The following is a 26,421-nucleotide window of genomic DNA, read 5'->3' as shown; positions in this document are numbered from 1 at the left end:
AACCTGCCCCACTTCCGCATCTGTAGACCACCCTCGGCGTTTCCTCTTTGAGCACAACTCCGGACAGGGCCGTGGTCTCTGGGCCCACAAGACGCAGCAGACTAAGCTCTCGGACCAGCTGATTCCCAGCCATAAAACGAAGACATGAACAAATACACTGCATGGACAGCACTGGGTAAGGCCGCCGCAAACGCGAGTTCGCGCCGCCATCTTCCCACACCAGTAACTGGGTGAGGCCGCCACAAACGTGAATTCGCGCCGCCATTGTGGCGAGCCACATGGGACCGACTGGAACGGCCTCTGGTGATGGGTGGGCGCTTCATTGGCCGATCAGTGACCGTCAGGAACTGCGGGGCCTATCGGAAGGAGAGGAACGGTTGGCGGAGGGCGGGACTTCTGTGACTACGGGAAGAAGGAGAACATGGCGGCCAACAAAGGAAGACGGTGAAGGCTGTCGAGACGCAAGGAAGTGGGCGACGGCTGCCGTGTGTGAGGTGAACGGACCGCGCTGCGGTAGGAGAGGCATCGTCAGCGAATCTGTTGGGCAAGTTTGGACGTTCCTCCTTCCCTTTTCTCCCACCTCCCTCCTGTGAGTATCCCCTGCCACCTGGCCTCGTCCTCTTCAGCACTGGGCTTAAGGAGGAATTCGTTTTTAAAACAAGGCTTTCGGCTATTGTGCGGCCTGGCGCTCCTCGTCCAGCGGAACGGACCCCGTTGACGGGTGAAATGAGTGGAAATTTACGAACTTTATATACGAACTGTGCATCGCACTGTATGCTGACTGTGCATCACCACGGTGAAGTGTGTTGTTGGGAAATGTCTGTTTTGTTGCTGGAAGAGCAGATTGAGTGAGGTTGGGGCCCGGTTCTGAGCTAACATTCAAAGTCTGGTTTTCAGGGGTAGTCAGGGCATTAGGGTTACATTCTGGAAGCGCAGCCTTAAGCTGGCTTCACCCTTTTTTCCCCTCCGTAGCAGAGTAAAACAATTTAGGAAGGGATTTCATACTGTAAATAGGAATAAGGTTATGTTATTGTCCAGGGACACTGAAGAAACTCCACTGGTGTGAGAAAAGAAAGTGCATTTATTGATTTGAGTTTATACTGTATCAAGGTGTTTAGAGACACAGTGGTGAAGGTTTCTCCGCCCCCCCCCCTCCCCCGGAAACTAACTGCTGGGTTAAGTTTAGATACATCTGTTATTGTTCCAGTTCACCATTCGACCAATTCTGTCTGCTAGCTTGAGAGAAAGGTGTGAGAAGCTGTGAGGTGGTGGGTACACATTCACTTAGGCCTACACCACATGCAACACCCCACGGCATGAGTACAGTTTACCCGTTACACCATCTTCCCACCAAAAACAGGCTTTGTTTTTGTCATGCTCTATTAACGGCTTTCCTAAATGTTTCACTTCGAAGGTGTGCCCTTTGTTTCTTTCCTTTTCGATCACATATCCGCACCCTTGACAAAACAGCATCTGTTTGAAGGTCAAATTGAAAGACTCCGAGTAGCGCTCCTGCCTCGGGTTTTCCTACGCAAGCTAGATGTATTTTGTCAAAGCATAGAGGAGAAATGACAAGAAATGAATGAAAATGATTCAACAACTGATGTTTTTGTGTGTATTATCAGAAATCGTCCTGGGTATGACGTTAAACTGCACCTGTCGGGTCGTCGGCGACTAAACCGGCACCCCCACTTCAACCCTTGGGTTGTTGGTTGTTGTGAGGAGGGTGTGTGGACACATAGCAGGACTAAAAACAAAACCTGTTAAAGGGCAGATGAGTTCCTCTGTGAACCAACAGCCGTCCATACCTGGAGAGGAGATAGGGACCACCAGGTACTCCCCCCTACTGAAATACAATGATGACGCAACCTGTTGAGGCATCAGCTGTGCTCCTACGACCTCCATAGGTTACGGAACTGAACATGATGATTATCAGAATATGAATAAAGAAAAAGTGGGAAGAATATTTCTTTTGGTGTGAAAGTCGTCGTGATGTAGCAACATCAACCAAGCACCTCCTCCCAGTAGCCTACTTGTGAAAAGCACTAGCCAAGTGCTCCCCTCCAGAATCTGCCATGTTTCTTTGAAAGCGGTCTCCTCCTTGTTGTCAACATAATTAAACCGTTTCAGAAAAAAAAAACCCAATCTGCTTCTGGTGATAAATGACATCATCAAACACTGATTTGATTGGACAGTCATTGAATTGACATCATCATCAGTGTCAGCTGGTCTGTTTTGGGATAGTTGCCCATCAATACATAACATGTCTTGTAAACACAACCTCCTGACAATTGTCTGTGTTCAGAGAGGTGGCACTAATACAGTTATGACAAGTCAGGTGATGCTTCTGAAGCTGAAAAAATGACACCCCTAACATTAATATTACACAATAAAACTTGTCTGACTGTGTTAAAATCATTGGACTGGATCTTTAAGCTCACATCCGTGCTCTTTTTTTGGACGAGGCAACCTTTTTGATACCACATTCAGCTGCAGGGAGGCAAGCTCCATCCGCCTGAGAAAGACCAATGTGATCAATGTTTTGGGGTTTTTTTGGCTCACTTGTCATTATAGGACACAGGATAAATTTTGAACCCTGCATCTCACGTTGTTCCCTGTTGCTGGAAGCATGCCCCATTTGTATTGTCCCCGATATTCATTCTCTGTTGACCGCCAGGTGCCGGGATGACAGAGAACTATTTTAAGACTGTCGCATTCCAAGTTAAGGAGGGATTTGCACTACAGGCGCCGCCACATTACGTTCTGTCTCCATCATTTTCTCACTTTCCATTCTCAGTCATAGGTATCATCACTTTCCGTTGCCTGTCTCTGACACGTGCTTGTTTCTTTCCTCCTTGATTAGAAATCTGAAAACAGAATCAGAAACACTTTGTCATTTCAGTCCATGCACTTGCACACATGAAATGAAACAAAACATCGTTTACCCCAACCCTCAGGAGTGCAACACAGGGACAAAAACACATCCAAAAACTACAATAACTACAAGAACACATATATCCAAACTAACACATCAAACAAAAATCACTTTTCAGGAGAACGAATGCCAGCCAGGATGACTGTCGGAACTGCCGGTCTGCATAGGCTAGCAGTTAGCTTAGGCTTAGCCTGCCCCACTTCCGAGTCCTGTCAGACCGCCGTTGGTGTTTCCTCTTCGGGCGCAGCTCCAGTCAGAGTCGTGGTCCTCGGGCCCACAGGATGCAGCAGACCAAGCTCCCTCAGCTGATCCAATGCTAGCTCTCCCAGCCAGACACCTTCGACACACCTCCCTGCACGCCACACGATGACACTAAAAACACAGTCAAGGCCAGGCAAGGCCGCCGCCAGACTGCCCTTGGTGTTATCGGAACTGCCGGTCTGCATGGGCTAGCAGTTAGCTTAGCCCGCCCCGCTTCCGAGTCCTTTCAGAACGCCCTCTGTGTTTCCTCTTCGGGCACAGCTCCAGGCAGGGCCGTGGTCCCTGGGCCCACAGGACGCAGCAGACCAAGCTCTCCCAGCCGATCCCTCGGTGTTTCCTCTTTGGGCGCAGCTCCAGGCAGGGCCGTGGTCCCTGGGCCCACAGGACACAGCAGACCAAGCTCTCCCAGCCGATCCCTCGGTGTTTCCTCTTTGGGCGCAGCTCCAGGCAGGGCCGTGGTCCCTGGGCCCACAGGACACAGCAGACCAAGCTCTCCCAGCCGATCCCTCGGTGTTTCCTCTTTGGGCGCAGCTCCAGGCAGGGCCGTGGTCCCTGGGCCCACAGGACACAGCAGACCAAGCTCTCCCAGCCGATCCCTCGGTGTTTCCTCTTTGGGCGCAGCTCCAGGCAGGGCCGTGGTCCCTGGGCCCACAGGACGCAGCAGACCAAGCTCGCCCAGCCGATCCCTTGGTGTTTCCTCTTTGGGCGCAGCTCCAGGCAGGGCCGTGGTCCCTGGGCCCACAGGACGCAGCAGACCAAGCTCTCCCAGCCGATCCCTCGGTGTTTCCTCTTTGAGCGCAGCTCCAGGCAGGGCCGTGGTCCCTGGGCCCACAGGACGCAGCAGACCAAGCTCTCCCAGCCGATCCCTCGGTGTTTCCTCTTTGAGCGCAGCTCCAGGCAGGGCCGTGGTCCCTGGGCCCACAGGACACAGCAGATCAAGCTCTCCCAGCCGATCCCTCGGTGTTTCCTCTTTGGGTGCAGCTCCAGGCAGGGCCGTGGTCCCTGGGCCCACAGGACGCAGCAGACCAAGCTCTCCCAGCCGATCCCTCGGTGTTTCCTCTTTGGGCGCAGCTCCAGGCAGGGCCGTGGTCCCTGGGCCCACAGGACACAGCAGACCAAGCTCTCCCAGCCGATCCCTCGGTGTTTCCTCTTTGAGCGCAGCTCCAGGCAGGGCCGCGGTCCCTGGGCCCACAGGACGCAGCAGACCTAGCTCTCCCAGCCGATCCCTCGGTGTTTCCTCTTTGGGCGCAGCTCCAGGCAGGGCCGTGGTCCCTGGGCCCACAGGACACAGCAGACCAAGCTCTCCCAGCTGATCCAGCGCCAGCTCTCCCAGCCATCAAATGAAGACAAACCTAAGACGCAGACATGGACAAAGACGTTGCATGGACATTACTGGGTGAGGCCACCGCAAACGTGAATTCACGCCGCCATCTTCCCACACCGGTACTGGGTGAGGCCGCTGCAAACATGAATTTGCGCCGCCTTCTTCCCACACCGGAAGCGGAAAGATGATACTTCGACACTTCGGATTCGAATTATGATCCGAAGTGTCGAAGATTAGGAGAAATAAGGTCAATGAGCCGAAAGCCTCTTCATGCTTTGTTGGGTTGTTGACGTCCTCTGGGTCATTGAGCCATTCAGTATATGTTAAGACATTGAATTAAAGTAAAAGATTTCACAGAAATTAATTGAAGCTGTGTTTTCTAGGCCTGGGAAAGTTAGGTAGAATAGCACACATCCAAGGAGAAGCAACAATCGGTGCCTAAATGTCAAATTTGCTGTCGGTGCATGTAGTCGAGCAATAATTCAGCATAAAACACGCGTCGATACATTTAAATCACTCTTTCAGAAAGGTCGGTAGCAGATGGATAGAGACGTTGTCAAATATTAATACAGCGCAGGGATCTGTTGAAGCCCCGTACCCTGGGGGGGTCGAGTCGGTAGGATGAAAGTAGTGCCAGCATTACTCAGAGTCCTATCTGCTGCAGAAGGGACCCTTGCTGTCAAACTGAGAGCAGGCAGCTGTCTCTTACCATTCACACGTGGGAAGGGGAAAATACTGTGCGCTTCTCAACTGTACACAACACACACACACACACACACACACACTGACTGACTGCAGTCAGGCGAGTGACTGAGGAGTGAGTGAATGTGCGCCTCTGGGTATGTTTGTACGGGTGTGTGTGTGCGTGCATGTGTGTTTAACCTTGCCCCCTATCCTATTTCAGATGGTCACCGTTGCTTGCCAACAAGCGTACTGCCGGACCGGACCGATTTGGAAGGATCTTTCTTGGAATACATGAGACAATGGAAATTCCGATCTCGATGAAAACAAACACAATGCCGGCCAGTTAAGCGCATCGGTGCTGTCCTGTTAGTTGCACGGGGCCGCGTTTCCCCCAGCTTGAGGGTTCAGCGTTGCAGGACAACCTGACTTCAGTCAGCGTTTCAAGCGGTTGAGTGGCCTGAGCAGTAAACACCTCTTTTTTATATGAATGTGCTGACTCCTTCAACGATTGTGTAAAAAGCGTGGTGAGAAATGTCTTTCCTCTTGCAGTAGCAGCCCCTTGCTAACGCCGCGCTGTTGTGATTTGTTCACAGATGTGTCGGAGGAAACATGGTCTTGCTGATCCAAGCCTTCAGGAAAAAATTCATCATCCCCGAGTTTGACGCTTTCACGCAAAACATTGATGAAATTTACAACACGGTGAAAGAGCAAAGTGAAGGGCAGGTAATGATGTTCTTGTTTTTGTTTTTGTGTTCCCTTTTTTCATGGGGGTCTGGAGGGTTAAAGATAGCCAAAAAGTCTTTAAACCATGGAGAAACTGGTTCATTCATGTGACTCTTTTTTTTTGGGGGGGGTTCCCGTTTTTCTCCCCAATTGTACCCGGCCAATTACCCCACTCTTCCGAGCCGTCCCAGCACTGCTCCACCCCCTCTGCCGATCCGGGGTGGGGGGGGTTGCAGACTACCACATGCCTCCTCCCATACATGTGGGGTTGCCAGCTGCTTCTTTTCACCTGACGGTGAGGAGTTTCACCAGGGGGACGTAGCGCGTGGGAGGATCGAGCTATCCCCCCCCCCCGAACAGGCGCCCCGACTGACCAGAGGAGGCGCTAGTGCAGCGACCAGCTCACATACCCGCATCTGGCCTCCTACCCGCAGACACGGCCGATCGTGTGTCTGACGGGGTGGCCGATCAAGCCGGAGATAACACGGGGATTCAAACCGGAGATCCCCGTGTTGGCAGGCAACGGAATAGACTGCTACGCTATACCCGGACGCCCAACTTTGTGTACATCCTATGTCATATCAGATAGCAAGATATACAGTATGTGTCACGACAAACTTCAGATGTAGATGTAGTTTTGTGACCTAGCTTGGCTCACTAAATTATCGCCAGGTTTCCAAAAGCGTAAAAGCAAGCGACAATCTTCAAAATCAGCGGAGATTCAATGGAACTCATAGCAAAAAGTGTTGCGTCTCTTCTTCCACTGTGCCCCTGGTTGGGGCGCAGCATCCCTGAGTTGTGCTCAGTGTTCCACTTTGTTGCAGTACATTGTTAAGACAGTTTTCTTTTGTGTCCTGACAATAGGTTGCAGATTACATCCCCCACCTGGCCAAGTTTAGTCCTGACCTGTGGGGAGTGTCTCTGTGTACAGTGGACGGTCAGAGGTAAGACAAACAAACCTGCACTATGTGATATATGATATATGACATGACATATAATATGATATGACATGACATATGATATGATATGATATATTATTGGATATGTCTATGCTAACCTTTGCTCGTGATTATTCTAGTGTTTGTGTATGAAGACAGTTGGTTTGGCTCAGGTTGGTTTTAGGACCCTGGATATCATGGTTGAACCCTCCGTTTTCTTTTTTGTTTTTTATTTATTTCAGATTTTTCCCTTTGCCTCCCAATTTAGTAGCCAGTCGATCCCTATTCTAGTTCAAACACCCACCCTCGTACTGCATGCGTTTGCCAACTGCATCTCTAAGGCCGGCAGTCTCGAAGGAGACGCCTCGCCACTTCCGTGACAAGGCGACTCCAGGCCGAACCACTGCTTTTTCCGACACACACAGAGACGCATTCATGTGACGAACACAAGCCGACTCCGCCCCCCTCCTGAAGACATCGAATCCGGCCATAGTCGGAGCTGACGAGACCGAGGCGCGAACCCCGGTCCCCAGTGGGCAACTGCATCGACACAAAGCTGGTGCTTAGACCACTACACCACCGCGGACCATGGTTGAACCCTCTTGACCCGGATAGCAAACACATTTGGGCCTAATCTGGGGCACTTTTGGTACTTACGGCTCAGTTATGGCACTGACAACTGTTGTGTGGGCCAGACGTGGGTCAAATGTCAAAAGCTGGGCCTGACTTGGGTTACGGCAAGTGTTGTGTGGACCAGACATGGCCCAAATGTAATGAACCTGGCTTGCCTTGGGTTACAGCACATACTATGTGTCCCAAGTGTGGCCCAAGTGTGGCTGAGTTGCGGCAGCCACACTCACGCCGAGTCGACGCTGTCATTCAAGGCCAAATGTGGGCCGTAAGATAACTGCAGACGTGGGCCATATTTGGGCCAAAGATTCTTTGCTATCTGGGGAGGTGCTGTGGGTTTAATACAATGAAGTGTCAGCGAAAGAAAGTGAACACTTTGAAAATCCCTATGACATGACAGCAGTTACACGCTTAAAGCACCATACCAGTGTTTTTGCATATTTTAGCCCATTTACTACAAGTTTCATATACTTTGCATTTCTGTAAAGTGTAGTTTTTCACATTTTTTTTGAAAGTATTTTGCCTTCTTTCGAAGCAGCCATTGACTTCCGTTCATTTCAGTACAGTGTGAAACACAACGGCTTGAACTTTGGCTGAGATGACTAGTCAGTCGCAGTGAGCATTATTCACCTTTACTTTTTGTCAAAGTTACGTTGTCGTTGCGGGATAATACAGTTAGGAGCGTGGAGGGATTTGACAAGTTGTCTGGGGCATCGCAACCATGGAAATCAACTCTGTGCATAACTGTAGTCCGCTGACTTCCGGTTCCTGCTGCAGCGGTCATACCAGTTTCCTGTTTGTTGGCGTGCGCTATTGACGATGGCACGTTTTTCGCGGCACCTGCAAGATTTAAACGTTAACGACACGCATAGAATTGTGGACAGACTTTCACCTGCGCCTACCAGCAAATGGATGAAAAGTTTCTAGTTGCACACATCAAGTTACGCCCACAATTATGAGGATGGGCGGAAGGACGGAATTGTGGACATAACTTCCAAACTACTACTATGTAGTGGTTATGGGGCTACATAATTCCCCTTATTGAGCTGGTAGGAACGTTAGTTTACAGCTGCTGTTTCCCCGGTTCGGGTTTACAGTGACGCACTTCCGCTGGCGGGTTGTTTTGTTGTTGTTGTAATGGCGGAAGGAATAAATGGTGCACGTTGTGTAGCCGAAAGATAAAGTTGCCACGACTCCTGCTTGAGCTCCTCTACAACTACTACCATTGGCTGCTCCCGTTACTTACTTGTGTCAAGTCGCGGAGACTTTTTTTTCTTCTTTTAAAGTCGCGGACTCGCTTGAGGCCAAGTAGGTGAGGTTTTGCGTCAACGACCAAATAAGCGGCGGAGTAGCACAAACGTTTACGGCCACGCTGACGTGTGTTGTCACCATGACAACCAACAACAATCGCCATTTTCTCTTGGAACTACTCAAATGACCATGGCGGACAGTTCAGTATCCGTTCTGCTCTCGTTCAGTGTCCACAGTCACAATTTATGTGAAGACTGCCCCGCAACAGAATGTACGTCTCCGCCATAAAATAGTCCCCGAAAAAAAGGTGTGTAACCGGTTATTTTGTTGCCCGGTGCGGGATTCGATACGGGGTGTACTGCACCACAAGGTGAACGTCACTAACCGCTCGGCTAAAGGGTCAGACCCGTTAGCTAGGGGCTAACGTGTCTTATTAGTAGTTTACAGTCGTCATCCTCTCCCGGAAGCGCGCCCTCGCGCTTTGTTCTTCCCGCGCTCCGAAGAGACTTCTGAGGATCTGCACACTTCCGGATCCCACCGCTGCCACCAATGTAACCGAGGGTTTGTAGATGTCGCCTATACTGTGTGAAACTATAAAATAACAAATACGGAGGTTCCACGTTCACACGAGGACCACTTCATTTGGATTCTTCCCCCCAACAGAACTCCACAGCGACAACACTGCGTACAGCACTTCCGCTCTCTCTTCAGCCTTCAAAATAAGAGCTCGATGCATATACTGCGGCAACAGCTTATAACAGGAACTTAAAATCACTAACAGGCTAAGACCTGTCCTCAAGGACCCCCTATCCTGCATATTTTCTTTGCAACCCTGAATAGGTACCTGTTTGTAGTTATTCAACCAATCAGCAATGAATTTTGTCAGACGTTGCACACCTTGCATAATTAAGTGCTGCGAGATGATTGGTCGAGTAAGTACAAGCAGGGCTACCTATGCAGGGTTACAATGAAAATCTGCAGGATAGGGGTTCCTTGAGGACTGGGTTGAGAAACACTGGGCTGAGTCCAGAAAAATAGGTTACATTTGTTACGTGTAATTAAATGTACTCATATTCTCCGCATGGCCAAAGACAATATTACCATTTTGTTCTTCCAGACACTCAATAGGCGATACCAAGCAGCCGTTCTGTCTCCAGTCCTGTGTGAAGCCGCTGGAGTACGCCATCGCCGTCCACGAGGCCGGCACAGAGAAGGTTCACCGCTACGTAGGCATGGAGCCCAGCGGGCTCAAGTTCAACAAGCTCTCACTTGATGAAGAAGGTGATTTAGGCTGTCTCGTTGTCTCGTCATGGCTTTGGAAGATCAATAATCTTTTTAGTGCTTTGCAGTCGGTGACAATGGGAGGAAATAACACTTCCAGTTGAATAGGCAAGAACATTTCAAATATCCTCATCCTTATCCTTGAAAGAGTGGACACTACTAGCCTATAGGTGGGTTTAGGCCACGGAAGGGGTCCACCCCAAGGACCGGGGTTACGAACGCTGATAGGTGCCGAGAGGATTGCCGTGAGTTGCACATCGGGGAAACCAAACAGACGCCGGCCAAGAGGATGGCACGGCCCAGAAGAGCTACCTCGCCAGGCCAGGACTCCCCAGCCTACACCCATCTACAGGCCGGTGGCCACTCTTTCAAGGATGAGGATGAGCACATCCTTGATAGGGAGGAACGCCGGTTTGAATGAGGAGTCAAACAGGCCATCTGTGTGAATAGGGAACAACCATCCCTGAACCGAGGGGGGCGGGGGTGCTAAGAGTACATCTGTCACCATCTTACAAACGCTGTGATTGCAAACATTCCCTAGTCCCCTGTGAATAGTCAACCTGGTGTCTTCAACTTGCGTAACACAAACAAACAAACAATAACTTTCATTTCATGTGTTGGGCCACCAAAGGGCTCTCTGAAAGTAAGCCCGGGTCAAGGCTGTGTCCATGAAATGTTCCAATTAAAACTTTGTTGTAGGACTAACCCAAATACGTCGTTGGTAATGTCTCGACCTGTAGAGTAACATTATGTCAGTCTGAAGATTGTAAATGGGATGTTGATAACCTTTTTCTTCTGTTTCGGTAGGTATGCACTGTTTACCCAGCCAATATGGCAGGGTATGTATGTCCTTGCAGTGTCGTAGATGAGATGTCCAGGTTTGTTAAGCTACAGATCCTTACAGACGTCCTATTTTGAAACAAGCGCCATCTCTTCTTTCTTCCCAGACAAGCCCCACAACCCCATGGTGAATGCGGGAGCCATCGTGATCAGCTCTCTCATCAAGGTAAACAAAGAAACGTGCTTGACCTCGCACAGCGTGATTGCCTTTATGAGTCAACACATGAGACTCTCACACGTTACACTCCATGTCATTCACACTACAAATTCACATCGGCTGTTGCTGGTGGTTCAGTAATATCCAAGCATTCTCTCCAGTGATACGGCGAGAGGATTTTCATTTGTGGTAGTTATAAAACAAGATTTGTGATAGGAAAACTGGTCAATTTAAAGGAGTCTACTGAAATTGGTTGCATAGATTGTTGCACGTTCATCACATTAACGAGAGTGCTTACTGGCTGTTGATTTTGGATATTGTATAATTTCTTATAGCGTGACCAAATAAATAGTAACACAGTGAGGATCATACCTCAAAATAATAAGAACACACTTTATTTCATTTAAATTAAAGCTTGACCTTTGCAAATGTTGCATCAACATTGCACTGAGGCAAATTTGTAATTTGTGATATTGGGCTGTACAAATAAAATTGACTTGACATTGATAATAAAGACATCATGGTTGACATTTTGTACACTGGAGAAAATGTTCTGCTACCCATAGTAAACAATTATCAAGTCTCATAAAAAAATCCCATTTTACCCTGATGGGGGGGGGGGACTTTTCAGGGAAACAAAGGTGTGGGAGTCCTGCGAATTTGAAAGTCAGACGTTTTGTGTTTCAGTTTTGCGGCTCTGTAGCTTTACACATGTGACATGCTGACACACATTCCCCTGAGGTAGATATGTTTGGCATGTTAGATAAATATGTACAGGACACACAGGAGGGTAAACATGCTCCTGGAATGAGAGAACCCATGATGCTGTGGTCACATGGACAGTTTTTCCCTTGACTGTGGACCCCCCCCCCCCCCCCCAAGTCAGGTTCACTACCACCAAGTGGGAAGGAGGGGCTTGCCTTTGGACATATGGGAGTGAACTGCAGGTCAGCCAATGAGGCTGTTTGTGTGTGTGTGTAATGAGAGATGAGGCCCTTTTAGCCGATGAGGGATGTTCTATTAAAAGACTGTTGGCTCAAGTTACACATCAACCGCTGAAAAAATAAACAACCAATCAGTGAGCAAACTATTTCCTTTCTAGTACAGATGCAGCGATTAGCCGAAATTACCGTAACTGTCCTCGTAGATAAATTACTTTGCACCAAAATTTAACAGGTATGTTGGCGCCTAGGACTCTTAGGAGCGTAGTTTAACTTGCTTAACTCACAATTTGAGGCTTAATTTGAAGCCACTCTAGCCAGCAATTATGAAATTGTGCCTCACCGTGTCCTGTACAGACATGCAGTTGATTGAGAGACTCTAAAGATGTGGTTGAGATCTTTACGAGAGGGTCTTAACTCTCCCTGAACACTACAGGTTTGTTTAGCTGGTTGTTTTTCACCTTTCACCTGCATCAGCCAATGACAAGGTAACATCACCACATTTCACTGGTCGTACATGTGAGGGCTACCTTTTTCACAAACTGGTATAACTAGTAGTTATACCAGTTTGTCATACCAGTAGTTATTAAGTGCTGTATTTTTGCGAAACGCATCTGTGACAGTTTTTTCACTGCTGCCACTCTGATTGGCCAGCAGTATCGCTGGCCCCACCCCCTCTTTTGACAAACACAATTTCTGCTCGACCAGTGGCTACCTTGCTCTTGACATGGGCGGTCTTATTCGAGACTGGTTGATTGTTGCCGGTGTGATGTCACTCCGACGGGCAATTCTGATTGGCTTGTTCAAATGGCGCTATTTGGTCCCATTAAAAAGCTGGTGAGACACAGGCGTCATTTAAAGATGTCATCTGTAATTTTTTTTTTTTAATGGATTTTATGGACTTTTTTCCCCATAAATCCCACCACCACCTATTGATGCCGATGATGAATAGAGTAATTATTAATGTGGCAATTATGATTGATTTGGGGTTATTCTTTAAATTTCACATTAATCTCCGTCTGTCTGTCTCTCACTTTGTCGCTGTAGCCCGGTTCAAACAAGGCAGAGAAGTTTGACTATGTAAGTACTGCATTCTGTTGTGTCTTACATCTCTCCCTCCCTCTCTCTCTGTCTCTCTCTCTTTCTCCCTCCCTTTCTCCCTCCCTTTCGCCCTCTCTCTCTGTCTCTCTCCATTACCTCAAAGTAAAGCATGACATCTCAGAGTGCAATGGGGCTCAGAAAAATGCTTTGATATGCATCAGCTGTTGTCCTGGTTTCCTCTAGGTGATGGAGTTTGTGAAGAGGATAGCGGGCCAAGAGTTTGTGGGTTTCAGCAACGCCACGTGAGTGCGCCGCCCGATGGCACATAAGACGCCACAGATGAGAGAGTGATAGAACCCGTGGTGCTTCATCTATCTACTGCTGCAGTGCATTATTGATGATTTAGTGTTAACTCTTCTTGCCCCCCACTCCACCCCCACTTTCGGCTTAGGTTCCAGTCAGAAAAAGAAACCGGCGACAGAAATTTTGCAATTGGATACTACATGAAAGAAAAGAAGGTCAGTTGGAGCGAGGGGTTTGCTCGCCGTTATTCATGAGTAGGGGTGAACTACCAGGCGCTGACTGAAAATATCCCTTCTGACTCACAGTTTATGATGATTATAATCATACCAGGAGCTAAGCGGGGATTCGTCTCATTAGCCACTATGTGGATATTTGCAAACACATAATGTGATTTTTTTTTTGTTGGTGTGGTTTTTTTTTTGTGTATGAGCTTTGTCTTTGTAGAAAATTCTCATTTGTTTATTCAAGCATCCCCACATATTATGAATATGCAAACAGAAAATGGCCTAATAGCCGGCTTATGAGTGATCTTAAGTGCTGTGCATGTCATCATTCACTGAGTCACTGCTGTCTGTCTGCAGTCGGTGGCCTGACCCATCTCAGTGTAGTGACCATATTCCTGTTTGATTCCTCAGTGTTTTCCTGAGGGAGCGGACATGATTGATGCACTGGACTTCTACTTTCAGGTAAGCCTCACACTGATGTGTGGATCAGGAATCGGGAACATTTATTCGTCGTTTCCCCCAGCCTACAGCAGTGCAACACAGACAAAAACACATCCAAACTACAAGAACACATATATCCAAACTACAAAAAACTACAGAAACACATACATATCCAACATATCCACAAAAAAATTTTTTTTTCACTGTCCACTACAGTGAACGCCAGGATGACTGTCGAAACTGCCTGTCTGCATGGACTAGCAGTTAGCTTAGCCCGCTGCGCTTCCATTTCCTGTCAGACCGCCCTCAGTGTTTCCTCCTCGGGCGCAGCTCCAGGCAGGGCCGTGGTCCCTCGGCCCGCCAAACGCAGCAAACCAGGCTCCCCCAGCCGATCCAGCACCAGCTTTTCCAGCCAGACACTTAAGACACACCTCTCCGCACTCCACATGACGACACTGAAAACACAGTCAACGCTAGACGAAGCCGCCACCAGACCGCCCTCGCTGTTATCAGAACTGCCGGTCTGCATGGGTTAGCAGTTAGCTTAGCCTGCCCCGCTTCTGCATCCTGTCAGACCACCCTCGGTGTTTGCTCTTCGGGCGCAGCTCCAGGCAGGGCCATGGTCCCTGGGCCCACAGGATGCAGCAGACCAGACCCCCCAGCTGATCCTGCGCCAGCTCTCCCAGCCATCAAACGAAGACAAAAGAAAGACGCAGACATGGACAAAGACACTGCATGGACGGTACTGGGTGAGGCCACTGCAAAAGTGAATAAGCGCCGCCATCTTCCCACACGGGTACTGGGTGAGGCCACTGCAAACGTGAATAAGCACCGCCATCTTCCCACACCGGAGGCAGGATGTGGATGGATTTAAGGAAAATACATCACAAAACTACGTACATTCAGAATAAACCTGACCTTTTACACAGTAACTTTTAATGTTCCCAACTGTTGATGCATTTGTTTAGGTCTCACAAAACATGGTTCTAGATACTTGAACCAGTTCTAATTTTTCCTTTTCAGCTTTGCTCCATCGAGGTGACCTGTGAATCGGGAAGCATCATGGCCGCCACTTTGGCCAACGGAGGGATCTGTCCAATCACAGGGGAGCGCGTTCTGAGTGCCGAGGCCGTGAGGAACACGCTGAGTCTCATGCACTCCTGTGGCATGTACGACTACTCCGGCCAGATGGCTTTCCATGTAAGCAGTGAAGGGACCCGAAGGTGTAATGACTGTTAGGACCCCTGTCTTTGTCTAAGGAGGAGGAGGAAGGATAACAAATTCCAGGTGGAGAAATAAGTAGAACAAATATAGGAGAGTATACCCGCGTTCTCCTTAGTGATCTATCGATCTAGGTCTCAGTATGCCGACCACGACACCGCTGACTTTAGCACCTCCCTCGGCTTTAAACTGCAGGCTGATCAATGACTAGCTGCAAGTGCTGCTAATCCACATGACAAGGCAAATGGGTGGATGTTCAGGTTGACAATGAGAGAGAAAGAAAGATACAGCGGCACCTGGGTAGCGTAGCTATGTATTCCGTTGCCTACCAACATGGGGATCACTGGTTCGAATCCCCGTGTTACCTCCAGCCTGGTCAGGCGTCCCTACAGACACAATTGGCCGTGTTTGCGGATGGGAAGCCAGATGTGGGTATGTGTCCTGGTCGCTGCAGTAGCGCCTCCTCTGGTCGGTCGGGGCGCCTGTCGGGGGGAGAGGGGAACTGGGGGGAATAGCATGATCCTCCCACGCGCTACGTGGTGAAAAGAAGCGGCTGGCGACTCCACGTGTATGGGAGGAGACATGTGGTAGTTTGCAGCCCTCCCCGGATCGGCAGAGGGGGTGGAGCAGAGACCGGGACAGCTAGGGAGGATCAGGCATCACCGCTAACCCGCGTCACTGCTTCTTGCTAACAGCTGAATGGCCATTTCCGTGTCACCCTTTAAACAGTTTAATACCACTTGCCATGATGAATACTGCAAAATGGGCATCATCAAGATTTGATTCTGGGGGGTGTCCGGGTAGCGTAGCGGCTTATTCCGTTGCCTACCAACAAGGGGCTCGCCGGTTCGAATCCCTGTGTTACCTCCAGCTTGGTTGAGCGTCCCTACGGACACAATTGGCCGTGTCTGTGGGTGGGAAGCCGGATGCGGGTATGTGTCCTGGTGACTGCACTAGCGCCCCCTCTGGTTGGTAGGGGCACCTGTTCGAGGGGTAGGCGGAACTGGGGAGAATGGCATGATCCTCCCACACGCTACGTCCCCCTGGTGAAACTCCTCACTGTGAGGTGAAAAGAAGCGGCTGGGGACTCCACATGTGTCGGAGGAGGCATGTGGTAGTCTGCAGCCCTCCCCGGATCAGCAGAGGGGGTGGAGCAGCAACCAGGGTGGCCGTTGGCCAAATGCAATTGGAGGGGGGGGGAAGGGGGGGACGCCCCTGTTGCAGTACAAAAACCAGAAACTGTAATAGCACATCCAAAGCAACATTTCAGAGCAGGGAAACCCGTTGCTTTCTGGGCCTTAACCTGCAGCCAAAAAAACACGCCTTGTAATAATGTGCAAAACAGACTCGCCAGTGACATCCACTGGTTGAAAAGATGCTCGATGAGCGTTCATCAGGGTGAACCTGTCAATAACTTATCTGTTGAACTCCACCGATCCATGAATGAATTCGTTATCAGTTGATAGCACAGACAGTGTATTTAACCCCTGTTGTCCCATGGTGTCAGATGGGGTTGTGTGTAGCCGCGTAGTAATGCCGATACCGTAAAAGACATGTGCTAAATGTCTTGACCCGTCGTTCATTCTATTATTTTTTTATTGGCTGCTGTCAGCATGGGGCCAACATGGTCGTGCCCCACGGCTCATTACCGAAAGCGTGTTGAACATGTGCAGGGTTTTCACCTGCTCGCTTAGACTGCCACAAGTACTGACCTTCACACAACAGCCACAGGGAGATATCTGGAATGTATCAGGCACTGCCGCTGTTGTCATATGTAACAAACACACAATGGTGCTCGTTACGAAGAGAAAATGTATATATTACTTGAATTATTGATCATGCCGTACGCTGGCGCTGTCTGGTGGGGACAGCCCCACCGGCCCCTAGTGTAGAGACACCGTTGCACTAGAGCCTTTTTGTTGTTGTTTTTTTTTAGAGTCTGGTCACAAAGGGTTACTTTGTTTATGTGGTTCCTAATGTTTTAGGAATAAAAGATCAATGTAAACCTGATCAACTTGGAAGATTTTCACTTTCCTAACAGAGCAAACCCCTGTCATGAGGAAACCACCCAAGCTGACTCAGTGTAAATTGATTTTTTTTTCCCCCCATAAAATAAGAAATCGACAAAAATAAATAAACAAACAAACCCCGGGCGTCCGGGTGGCGTGGCGGTTTATTCCGTTGCGTACCAACACGGGGCTCGCCGGTTCGAATCCCCGTGTTACCTCCGGCTCGGTCGGGCCTCCCTAGACACAATTGGCCTTGTCTGCAGTTGGGAAGCAGGATGTGGGTATGTGTCCTACTTGTTACACTAGCGCCTCCTTTGGGTGGTTGGGGCGCCTGTTAAGGGGGAGATAGTGTGATCCTCCCACGCGCTACGTCCCCCTGGTGAAACTCCTCACTGTCAGGTGAAAAGAAGCGGCTGGCGAATCCACATGTACGGGAGGAGGCGTGTGGTAGTCTGCAGCCCTCCCCGGATCAGCGGGGGGGGGAGCAGCGACCGGGACGGCTCGGAAGAGTGGGGTAATTGGCCGGGTACAATTAGGGAGAAAAAAAAGGGGGGGGGAAACCCCTACAAAAGTAAAATAAAAACAAATATTGTAGTCAAAGGCTTCGGTCTGATTCCTTCTTTTCAGACTCGTGCTGAGGTGGGGGGGAAGGAGCAGCCGCAGCAAAGGGATTTCAAAATGTCCTCCATGTGCGCACGTGGGTTGAGCAATATTGTAGCGAATTCGGGGGGGACGGCGCAACGCGCCGGAACTGCCGCGGCCGGGACGCGAACCCGTGTCGCCCGCACCGCAGGAGGCGTCGCTAACCGCTCGACTAAAGAGTCAGACGCACGTTACAGTATGGAATGAGACGTCACCTGCTCCTCCCGTCTCCTCAGGTCGGCTTGCCTGCCAAGTCAGGGGTGTCCGGAGCCGTGCTGCTGGTGATTCCCAACGTGATGGGCGTGATGTGCTGGTCTCCTCCGCTAGACCGGGTCGGGAACAGCGTTCGGGGAATTCACTTCTGTCAGGCAAGGGCAGCGTGTACAGTCCATATGCATTTCTGATTTCTTTTCCCTCCAGGGATCGTTTCATGCGTACCCGGCGAGTCTCTAATCCCTGATTTGAAGAACTGATTGGTGCTGGTAAGTATTTATGTGTCTGCTGAAGTCTAGCACATTCCAGCCAGTAGTAATGATATTTGAAAGCTGTCTCTGGAAGCCAGGATGGGGATATCTATATCTATCTATCTATACACACACACACACACACACACACACACACACATATATATATATATATATATATATATATATATATATATATAACTATCTATCTATCTATCTATCTATAACTATATATATACATATATATATATAATATCTGTCTATCTATCTATACATATACATACATACATATAACTATCTATATAACTATATATATATATAACTATCTATCTATATATATATATAACTATCTATCTACATATCTATATATAACTATCTATATTTATATACATATATATAATATCTATATATATATATATACATATACACTACCGTTCAAAAGTTTGGGATCACCCAAACAATTTTGTGTTTTCCATGAAAAGTCACACTTATTCACCACCATATGTTGTGAAATGAATAGAAAATAGAGTCAAGACATTGACAAGGTTAGAAATAATGATTTGTATTTGAAATAAGATTTTTTTTACATCAAACTTTGCTTTCGTCAAAGAATCCTCCATTTGCAGCAATTACAGCATTGCAGACCTTTGGCATTCTAGCTGTTAATTTGTTGAGGTAATCTGGAGAAATTGCACCCCACGCTTCCAGAAGCAGCTCCCACAAGTTGGATTGGTTGGATGGGCACTTCTTGCGTACCATACGGTCAAGCTGCTCCCACAACAGCTCAATGGGGTTCAGATCTGGTGACTGCGCTGGCCACTCCATTACCGATAGAATACCAGCTGCCTGCTTCTGCTCTAAATAGTTCTTGCACAATTTGGAGGTGTGTTTAGGGTCATTGTCCTGTTGTAGGATGAAATTGGCTCCAATCAAGCGCTGTCCACTGGGTATGGCATGGCGTTGCAAAATGGAGTGATAGCCTTCCTTATTCAGAATCCCTTTTACCCTGTACAAATCTCCCACCTTACCAGCACCAAAGCAACCCCAGACCATCACATTACCTCCACCATGCTTAACAGATGGCGTCAGGCATTCTTCCAGCATCTTTTCATTTGTTCTGCGTCTCACAAACGTTCTTCTTTGTGATCCAAACACCTCAAACTTGGATTCATCCGTCCACAACACTTTTTTCCAGTCTTCCTCTGTCCAATGTCTGTGTTCTTTTGCCCATCTTAATCTTTTTCTTTTATTGGTCAGTCTCAGATATGGCTTTTTCTTTGCCACTCTGCCCTGAAGCCCAGAATCCCGCAGCCGCCTCTTCACTGTAGATGTTGACACTGGTGTTTTGCGGGTACTATTTAATGAAGATGCCAGTTGGGGACCTGTGAGGCGTCTGTTTCTCAAACTAGAGACTCTAATGTACTTATCTTCTTGCTCAGTTGTGCAACGCGGCCTCCCACTTCTTTTTCTACTCTGGTTAGAGCCTGTTTGTGCTGTCCTCTGAAGGGAGTAGTACACACCGGTGTAGGAAATCTTCAATTTCTTAGCAATTTCTCGCATGGAATAGCCTTCATTTCTAAGAACAAGAATAGACTGTCGAGTTTCAGATGAAAGTTCTCTTTTTCTGGCCATTTTGAGCGTTTAATTGACCCCACAAATGTGATGCTCCAGAAACTCAATCTGCTCAAAGGAAGGTCAGTTTTGTAGCTTCTGTACCGAGCTAAACTGTTTTCAGATGTGTGAACATGATTGCACAAGGGTTTTCTAATCATCAATTAGCCTTCTGAGCCAATGAGCAAACACATTGTACCATTAGAACACTGGAGTGATAGTTGCTTGAAATGGGCCTCTATACACCTATGTAGATATTGCACCAAAAACCAGACATTTGCAGCTAGAATAGTCATTTACCACATTAGCAATGTATAGAGTGTATTTCTTTAAAGTTAAGACTAGTTTAAAGTTATCTTCATTGAAAAGTACAGTGCTTTTCCTTCAAAAATATGGACATTTCAATGTGATCCCAAACTTTTGAACGGTAGTGTATATATATATATATATACATACATACATACATATACATATATATATACATATATATATATAACTATCTATCTATATAACTATCTATCTATCTATGTATCTATCTATATATATATATATAACTATCTATCTATCCATCTATCCATCTATCTATCTATCTATCTATCTATATATATATATATATATAACTATATATATATAATATCTATCTATATCTATCTATATCTATACATATATATAACTCTATCTATATAACTATGTATGTGTGTGTATATATATATAACTATCTATCTATGTATCTATATATATATAACTATCTATCTATATATAACTATATATAATATCTATCTATCTATACATATATATAACTATCTATCTATGCATCTATATATATATATAACTATCTTATCTATCTATGTATATATATATATATAACTACCTATCTATCTATCTATCTATCTATCTATCTATCTATCTATCTATCTATCTATCTATAACTATCTATATATCTATATATATAACTAACTATCTATATATACACATACATACATATATATAATATCTATCTATGCATATATACATATATAACTATATCTATCTATCTATATAACTATCTATGTATCTATATATACAACTATATATATATAACTATATATACATATAACTATCGATATCTATATATCGATATCTATATATCTATATATCTATATATATATATATAGTGAATAGTGTGAAAATAGTGTAAATCTGGAGCTGCTGTACAGAAAATGTTTTTTTTTTAAATAGCAAGGTAACCATGAGATTTCAAATGTAATTTCCGAGGGTTTAAGGTACATTTGAAAATGTAAGATCTAAATCCTGGATCATCCATTAGCGGCCTGCGGGCCTGATACATGCATGATGCATGCAAGTTGTCTCAGGCCCCACACCATTCCCTTCAACAGTAAATGTGAACTGGAATACATTTTTAAAAAAGTGCCAGTAAATTTCAATAAAGATGTCCAATAAAGATGTCCAATTTGCCCCTTTTTTATTCCTTCTTGTCCACACATTATGGCCGTACATATTAAAAAAGGTCAGTTCCGAGGTATTATGACCTTAAATAGAGAATTTAAATGATCCCAACTGGCTGATGATGCGACAATATTTCTACCTAATACACATGAGGTGACCACAGCTGTTAGATGTATTGAGGAATTCTCTGCTGTAATAATAATAATAATAATATTATTAATAATTATTATTATTATTGTGTGTATAATAATAATATTATTAATTATTATTATTATTGTGTGTGTGTGTGATAATAATAATAATAATATTATTATTATTATTAATTATTATTATTGTGTGTGTGTAATAATAATAATAATAATATTATTATTAGATTATACTGGGTGGCGCAGTGGTTAGCGCGGTCGCCTCACAGCAAGAAGGTCCTGGGTTCGAGCCCCGGGGTAGTCCAACCTTGGGGGGTCGTCCCGGGTCGGCCTCTGTGTGGAGTTTGCATGTTCTCCCCGTGTCTGCGTGGGTTTCCTCCGGGGGCTCCGGTTTCCTCCCACAGTCCAAAGACTTGCAGGTCAGGTGGCTCGGTCGTACTAAACCGTCCCTAGGTGTGAATGTGTGTGGGCCCTGTGATGGCCTGGCGGCCTGCCCAGGGTGTCTCCCCGCCTGCCGCCCGGTGACTGCTGGGATAGGCTCCAGCATCCCCCCCCCCGACCCTGCGTCAGGACAAGCGGGTTGGATCGTGAATGAATGAATGTATCAAAAGCAAGTAGAGTGTCAAAAAAGAAAAGCACTCAGCACTCTCCCACCATCACAGCCTGTTAAAATGCAGAACCTCGTGTAGAATGATCTAGCAATATCACTCATATATTTTCGGAATGTGTGTGTGTGTGTGGTGTTAGTGTAGATAGCGGGACCGAAAACTAAAGCATTTATGATCCTCATTCTTTTTGGAGGTGGTAGGTATTGTCTCAGGGAGTAAGGGGAAAATCCCAGGACATTAAAATTACGCATAAATATGCAAAATGTGCATTTTTCTAAAAATAGCTAAAAACCACTTTTCTCGGCATTTCTGATGATTCTGAGCATCTTTGATTTTTTCACCTATATATAAAAAATGTTTTCTGGGACTTAGAAATGTTTTGGCATTATACAAAATAATATGCATTTTTGCAAAAATGCACTTATGATCCTACTTTTTTTTGGAGGTGGTAGGTATTGTTCCAGAGAGGGCCAGAAAAATAGCAGAACATTAAAATAATTATGCATGTTCTAAAAATGGCTAAAAACCACTTCTCTCGGCATTTCAGATGATTCTGAGCATTTGGGGGGAGGGAGTTGGAGTGGGGGGGGGTTTCGGGCAGGGGGAAGGAGGTTAGCTGGCAGGACGAAGAGGAGGGAGATTTAGACGGGTGGATAACCAAACCGCTACATTGTAGCGGGGTTCTTCTAGTTTAATAAATAAAGGAATGGTTTAACTTTGCAAAGAGATGAACAGAAAAATTCCCCCCTTTTTTGAACCAGAACCGAGTTTGCCTGTCAGGATGATTCGTTATGTAACAACATGTGCGATGTAGATTTGGTTGGGGGTTTGAAGTGTCTCACTGTTATGACAGGGTGGTGGTGGTGGTGGTGGTGGGGGGGGGTTGTACGTGCAGCATATTGAATTAGACGTGTAAAAGCCTTTCTGTCCCCGGCGCCCCCGCAGGAGCTGGTGTCACTCTTCAACTTCCACAACTACGACAACCTGCGACACTTTGTGAAGAAGCAGGACCCCCGCAGGCAGGACGGGGACGACAGGGTGAGTCGGCGCAACATCTTCATGTTGTCTTTTGACGGTTTTTGCATTTTGAGTCCGTTTGACTTGGCCATCATTTGCTCTTATAGAACAAGTCTCTCTTCAACCTGATGTTCGCTGCCTACAGCGGGGACGTGTCGGCTCTTCGAAGGTACGTCTGCATCGGGACTGATTTGTCTCTTCAAAGCAAACATCCACTAGGGCAGTGTTTCTCAACCGGGGGTCCGCGGACCCCCTAGTGGTCCGTGGTGTAATTGCAAGGGGTCCGTGAAAATAAAATATCTTTCAAAAAAAGATCCTATGACATTTATAGAAATAGGATTATTTTACTCAAATGTGACTGAGACCTTTATCTACCTAAACTATAAAGGGTAACAGGACTTTTTTCTCTAATTACATCTGTTTCACAAGTGTAATTTATTGTATTTTAATAAGAGATCTCGCTCCCGTTTGCATTGTTAAAAGTTACTGAATACATATTCTGTTTTGTTACATATATCTGAAAGTTACTGCATAAGAATTCTGTTTTGTTAACTATATCTAAGTTACAACTGAAAGCTCTTGTTTTTGCCCCAAAGAGTGAATAAATGCTATAATGCAATTTAAAATTCAGTTTCTACTGTTTCTATCAAATTGCAACCCCCCTCCCCCAAGATCAGGTGGAGGGGTCCTCAGGGTAGATCAAAAATACGCAGGGGGTCCAGGACCCCAAAAAGGTTGAGAACCACTGAGCTAGATAATGCCTGGGAAAGTCTAGTTGCAAGCCTGGATAATAGTAGATAGGTAATAGGAAATTATGTTGAGAGCTTGTTGGTACACGTAAGGCCTCCATAGACTTCTATATATGAATGAGATGTTTTGCCCCCCATGGGAACTATGTAGGGTGGGCTTAATACTCCTGCCTGTGCCCCTGAGCAAGGCAGTGGAAAGAAGAACTGGAGTTGGTCCCCGGGTGCTGCAGCTGCCCACTGCTCCTATACAATAGGATGGGTTAAATGCAGAGAACACATTCATTGTAAGAATACAATCTCAAATAAAGTGGCTTTCATTTTCATCCACCCCAGCCCCCCCTCTCCCCAGAACTGGGCCTGTTTCAAAAATTACCACACACAAAAAAACCCAAACTGCCCTAATATACAGTATCGTAAGTCCATTCATCACAAGAACAAACTCTGAAATAAAGCAGGTAGCATTAACACCAATCTTCACCCCTTCCTCCTTCAGGTTTGCCCTCTCTTCAATGGACATGGATCTGAAGGATTATGATTCTCGAACAGCGCTACATGTCGCTGCAGCCGAAGGTGAGCTCCCAGCGGACTGATATGAGCACAACTCCAAATCACCTTTATAGCCAAACTGCAAAGCCACCGGGTGGTCTGAAAACCACTCAGATATGTGCCCCATCTCTAGGCAAAAGAACCTAAAATATATACACACATATGTGTACGTACATAAAACTTAATTCTAGTGAAATATCTTTCCTTTCCATTTATCTTATGAATTTTAAGCTCAATTATTCCACATCAGCTCTATATTTCATGCATAATTATCCAGCATGATTCCCCAACCCACCCCCACCCCAAAAAAAATGGTCGATCTGGTTTTAAAACAGTAATAAATTCCAGAAACAAATCAGCTTTTGTTTAGAATGTGTGGGAATGAAAACATGCATAAATGTGTCTCCAGATCCAGATGGTACATGGTTAGAGATCACATCTTGGTCTTGAAATGTATATAATTTTTTTTTTAAATCAACCCAAGTTCAGTAATTTATTAACAGTCCAACTGGCTGAATTCACGGTGTAATTTTCCTTGAACAATGAAACAGACTTTTTCAGTTTCATTTGTTTCTGTGGGTCATTAAATATTTCGTTGATACAATGTAGGTTTTTAGAGTATCTCTGAATATTCTACATGTTTTGTTTGTTGTTCCTCGTGACTGTGTCTGTATTGGGATGTTTTCCTCACAGAAGTTCACTCATAGATACCATAAATATTTAAATACACTTGGGACAAAGGGAAGCGTAATAATTGGGAGCTTCCCATCATTCATATTTTCCTATCAATGGACTATGTAGCTTCTTTTCTGTTCATCGGCATAGTATCAGACCTCAACATTTATTGAGGATTTTTTCGAATGAGCCTCGCCAAAACAAAATACAACCAGTTCTTAAAAACATCTGTGGATGCACATACTTGGACACGTCATCAGTGATGTAACCTGGATTCATTGGATGTTTTGGGCCTTTCAGCTATCATCCAGGCGACCTCAGTGAGGTTGATCAAGCCCCAGCCTGTGTTCAAGTGGTGCGCTACAGACTCCACCGGTCTCCTCTCTTCAGCCAGAGCCATATAGAGGCTTTCTATGCTGCCTTGCTGTTGTTGCTAATGGCTCTCTTCCTGTTTGGTCCCGTGATGCCCAGGGTTCAATAGGCCTTGCTCAGGGATTGCCCTGCAAAACCCCTGTGGCCCACCTTGATCAGCATGCAATTGGACTTCCACCCCTGCTTGCGACAGCCCTCTACTCGTTCCTGGTATTTTACCGTCTTCCTCTCCTGTGCCTCTTCCATCCTCTCCTCCTAAGGTACAGTGAGCTCAAGCAGGATGATCTGCCTTGTGGCCTCAGAGATGAGGACGATGTCTGGTCTAAACGAGGTCTGGTTGATGTGGGCTGGGATCTTAAGCTGCTTTTCCAGTTCGGCTGTCATTGCCCAGTCTCGTGCTGTGGGAAGTAGACCAGCAGAGCAGTGCTTGGGGTTTGGCTTTGGCCATTCTCCTTCCTTGACAAACGTGATCACCTTGGTAGTTGAGAGGACCTGCCTGCTGTTGCTAATCCCCTTGCAATTGCTTCAGTGATGAATTTGAGGACTTGGTCATGCTACCAGTGATAGTGCCTCTCACCCAGAGCCTTGGAACAGCAGCTCAGGATGTGTTCGAGGGTCCCCTTGTTGGAACACAAGGAGCAAGCTGGTGTCGCCACATTGCCCCATATGAATAGGGTTGCATGGGCTTGGGAAGACGTCATAGACTCCCTGGACCAACAAATTGATGCTTTGGGGATACCCATGCCAGATGTCCTCCCAGGTGACCTTTCATTCCATTGCCTGCTCACACTTCATCCAAGCTCCTTGCTGCTTCATGGCCACTGCCTTGCCGGTTCTCTCCTCCTCCATGGAAGCTCGGACCTCCTCTTGCACAAGACTCCTCCTCTCTTTGTTGCAAGCAGTGTCGTATTGGGCAGATGTTGTGGTCCTGAGTCTGGCCC

At 46.6% G+C, this 26,421-nt stretch overlaps 1 protein-coding gene across 1 annotated transcript in view; it reads left to right on the top strand.

Annotated features, from left to right (window-relative positions):
- gls2b (glutaminase 2b (liver, mitochondrial)) overlaps window positions 1-26,421 on the top strand; it is a 37,701-nt gene that overhangs the window by 4,567 nt on the left and 6,713 nt on the right. The window contains exons 4-16 of the mRNA XM_056301831.1: window positions 5,798-5,927; window positions 6,792-6,871; window positions 9,864-10,027; window positions 10,975-11,033; window positions 13,013-13,045; window positions 13,250-13,308; window positions 13,458-13,524; window positions 13,945-13,995; window positions 14,998-15,174; window positions 18,083-18,214; window positions 23,067-23,159; window positions 23,246-23,307; window positions 24,381-24,457. Coding sequence (XP_056157806.1) covers window positions 5,798-5,927; window positions 6,792-6,871; window positions 9,864-10,027; window positions 10,975-11,033; window positions 13,013-13,045; window positions 13,250-13,308; window positions 13,458-13,524; window positions 13,945-13,995; window positions 14,998-15,174; window positions 18,083-18,214; window positions 23,067-23,159; window positions 23,246-23,307; window positions 24,381-24,457 — 1,184 coding nt within the window. The remainder of the gene's footprint in view (window positions 1-5,797; window positions 5,928-6,791; window positions 6,872-9,863; window positions 10,028-10,974; window positions 11,034-13,012; window positions 13,046-13,249; window positions 13,309-13,457; window positions 13,525-13,944; window positions 13,996-14,997; window positions 15,175-18,082; window positions 18,215-23,066; window positions 23,160-23,245; window positions 23,308-24,380; window positions 24,458-26,421) is intronic.

The sequence above is a fragment of the Lampris incognitus genome, chromosome 2, assembly GCF_029633865.1.
Source record: "Lampris incognitus isolate fLamInc1 chromosome 2, fLamInc1.hap2, whole genome shotgun sequence".
Classification (NCBI taxonomy): Eukaryota; Metazoa; Chordata; class Actinopteri; order Lampriformes; family Lampridae; genus Lampris; species Lampris incognitus.
The sequence above is the reverse complement of the archived record's forward strand: the minus strand, read 5'-3'. Positions and strand labels throughout refer to the sequence as shown.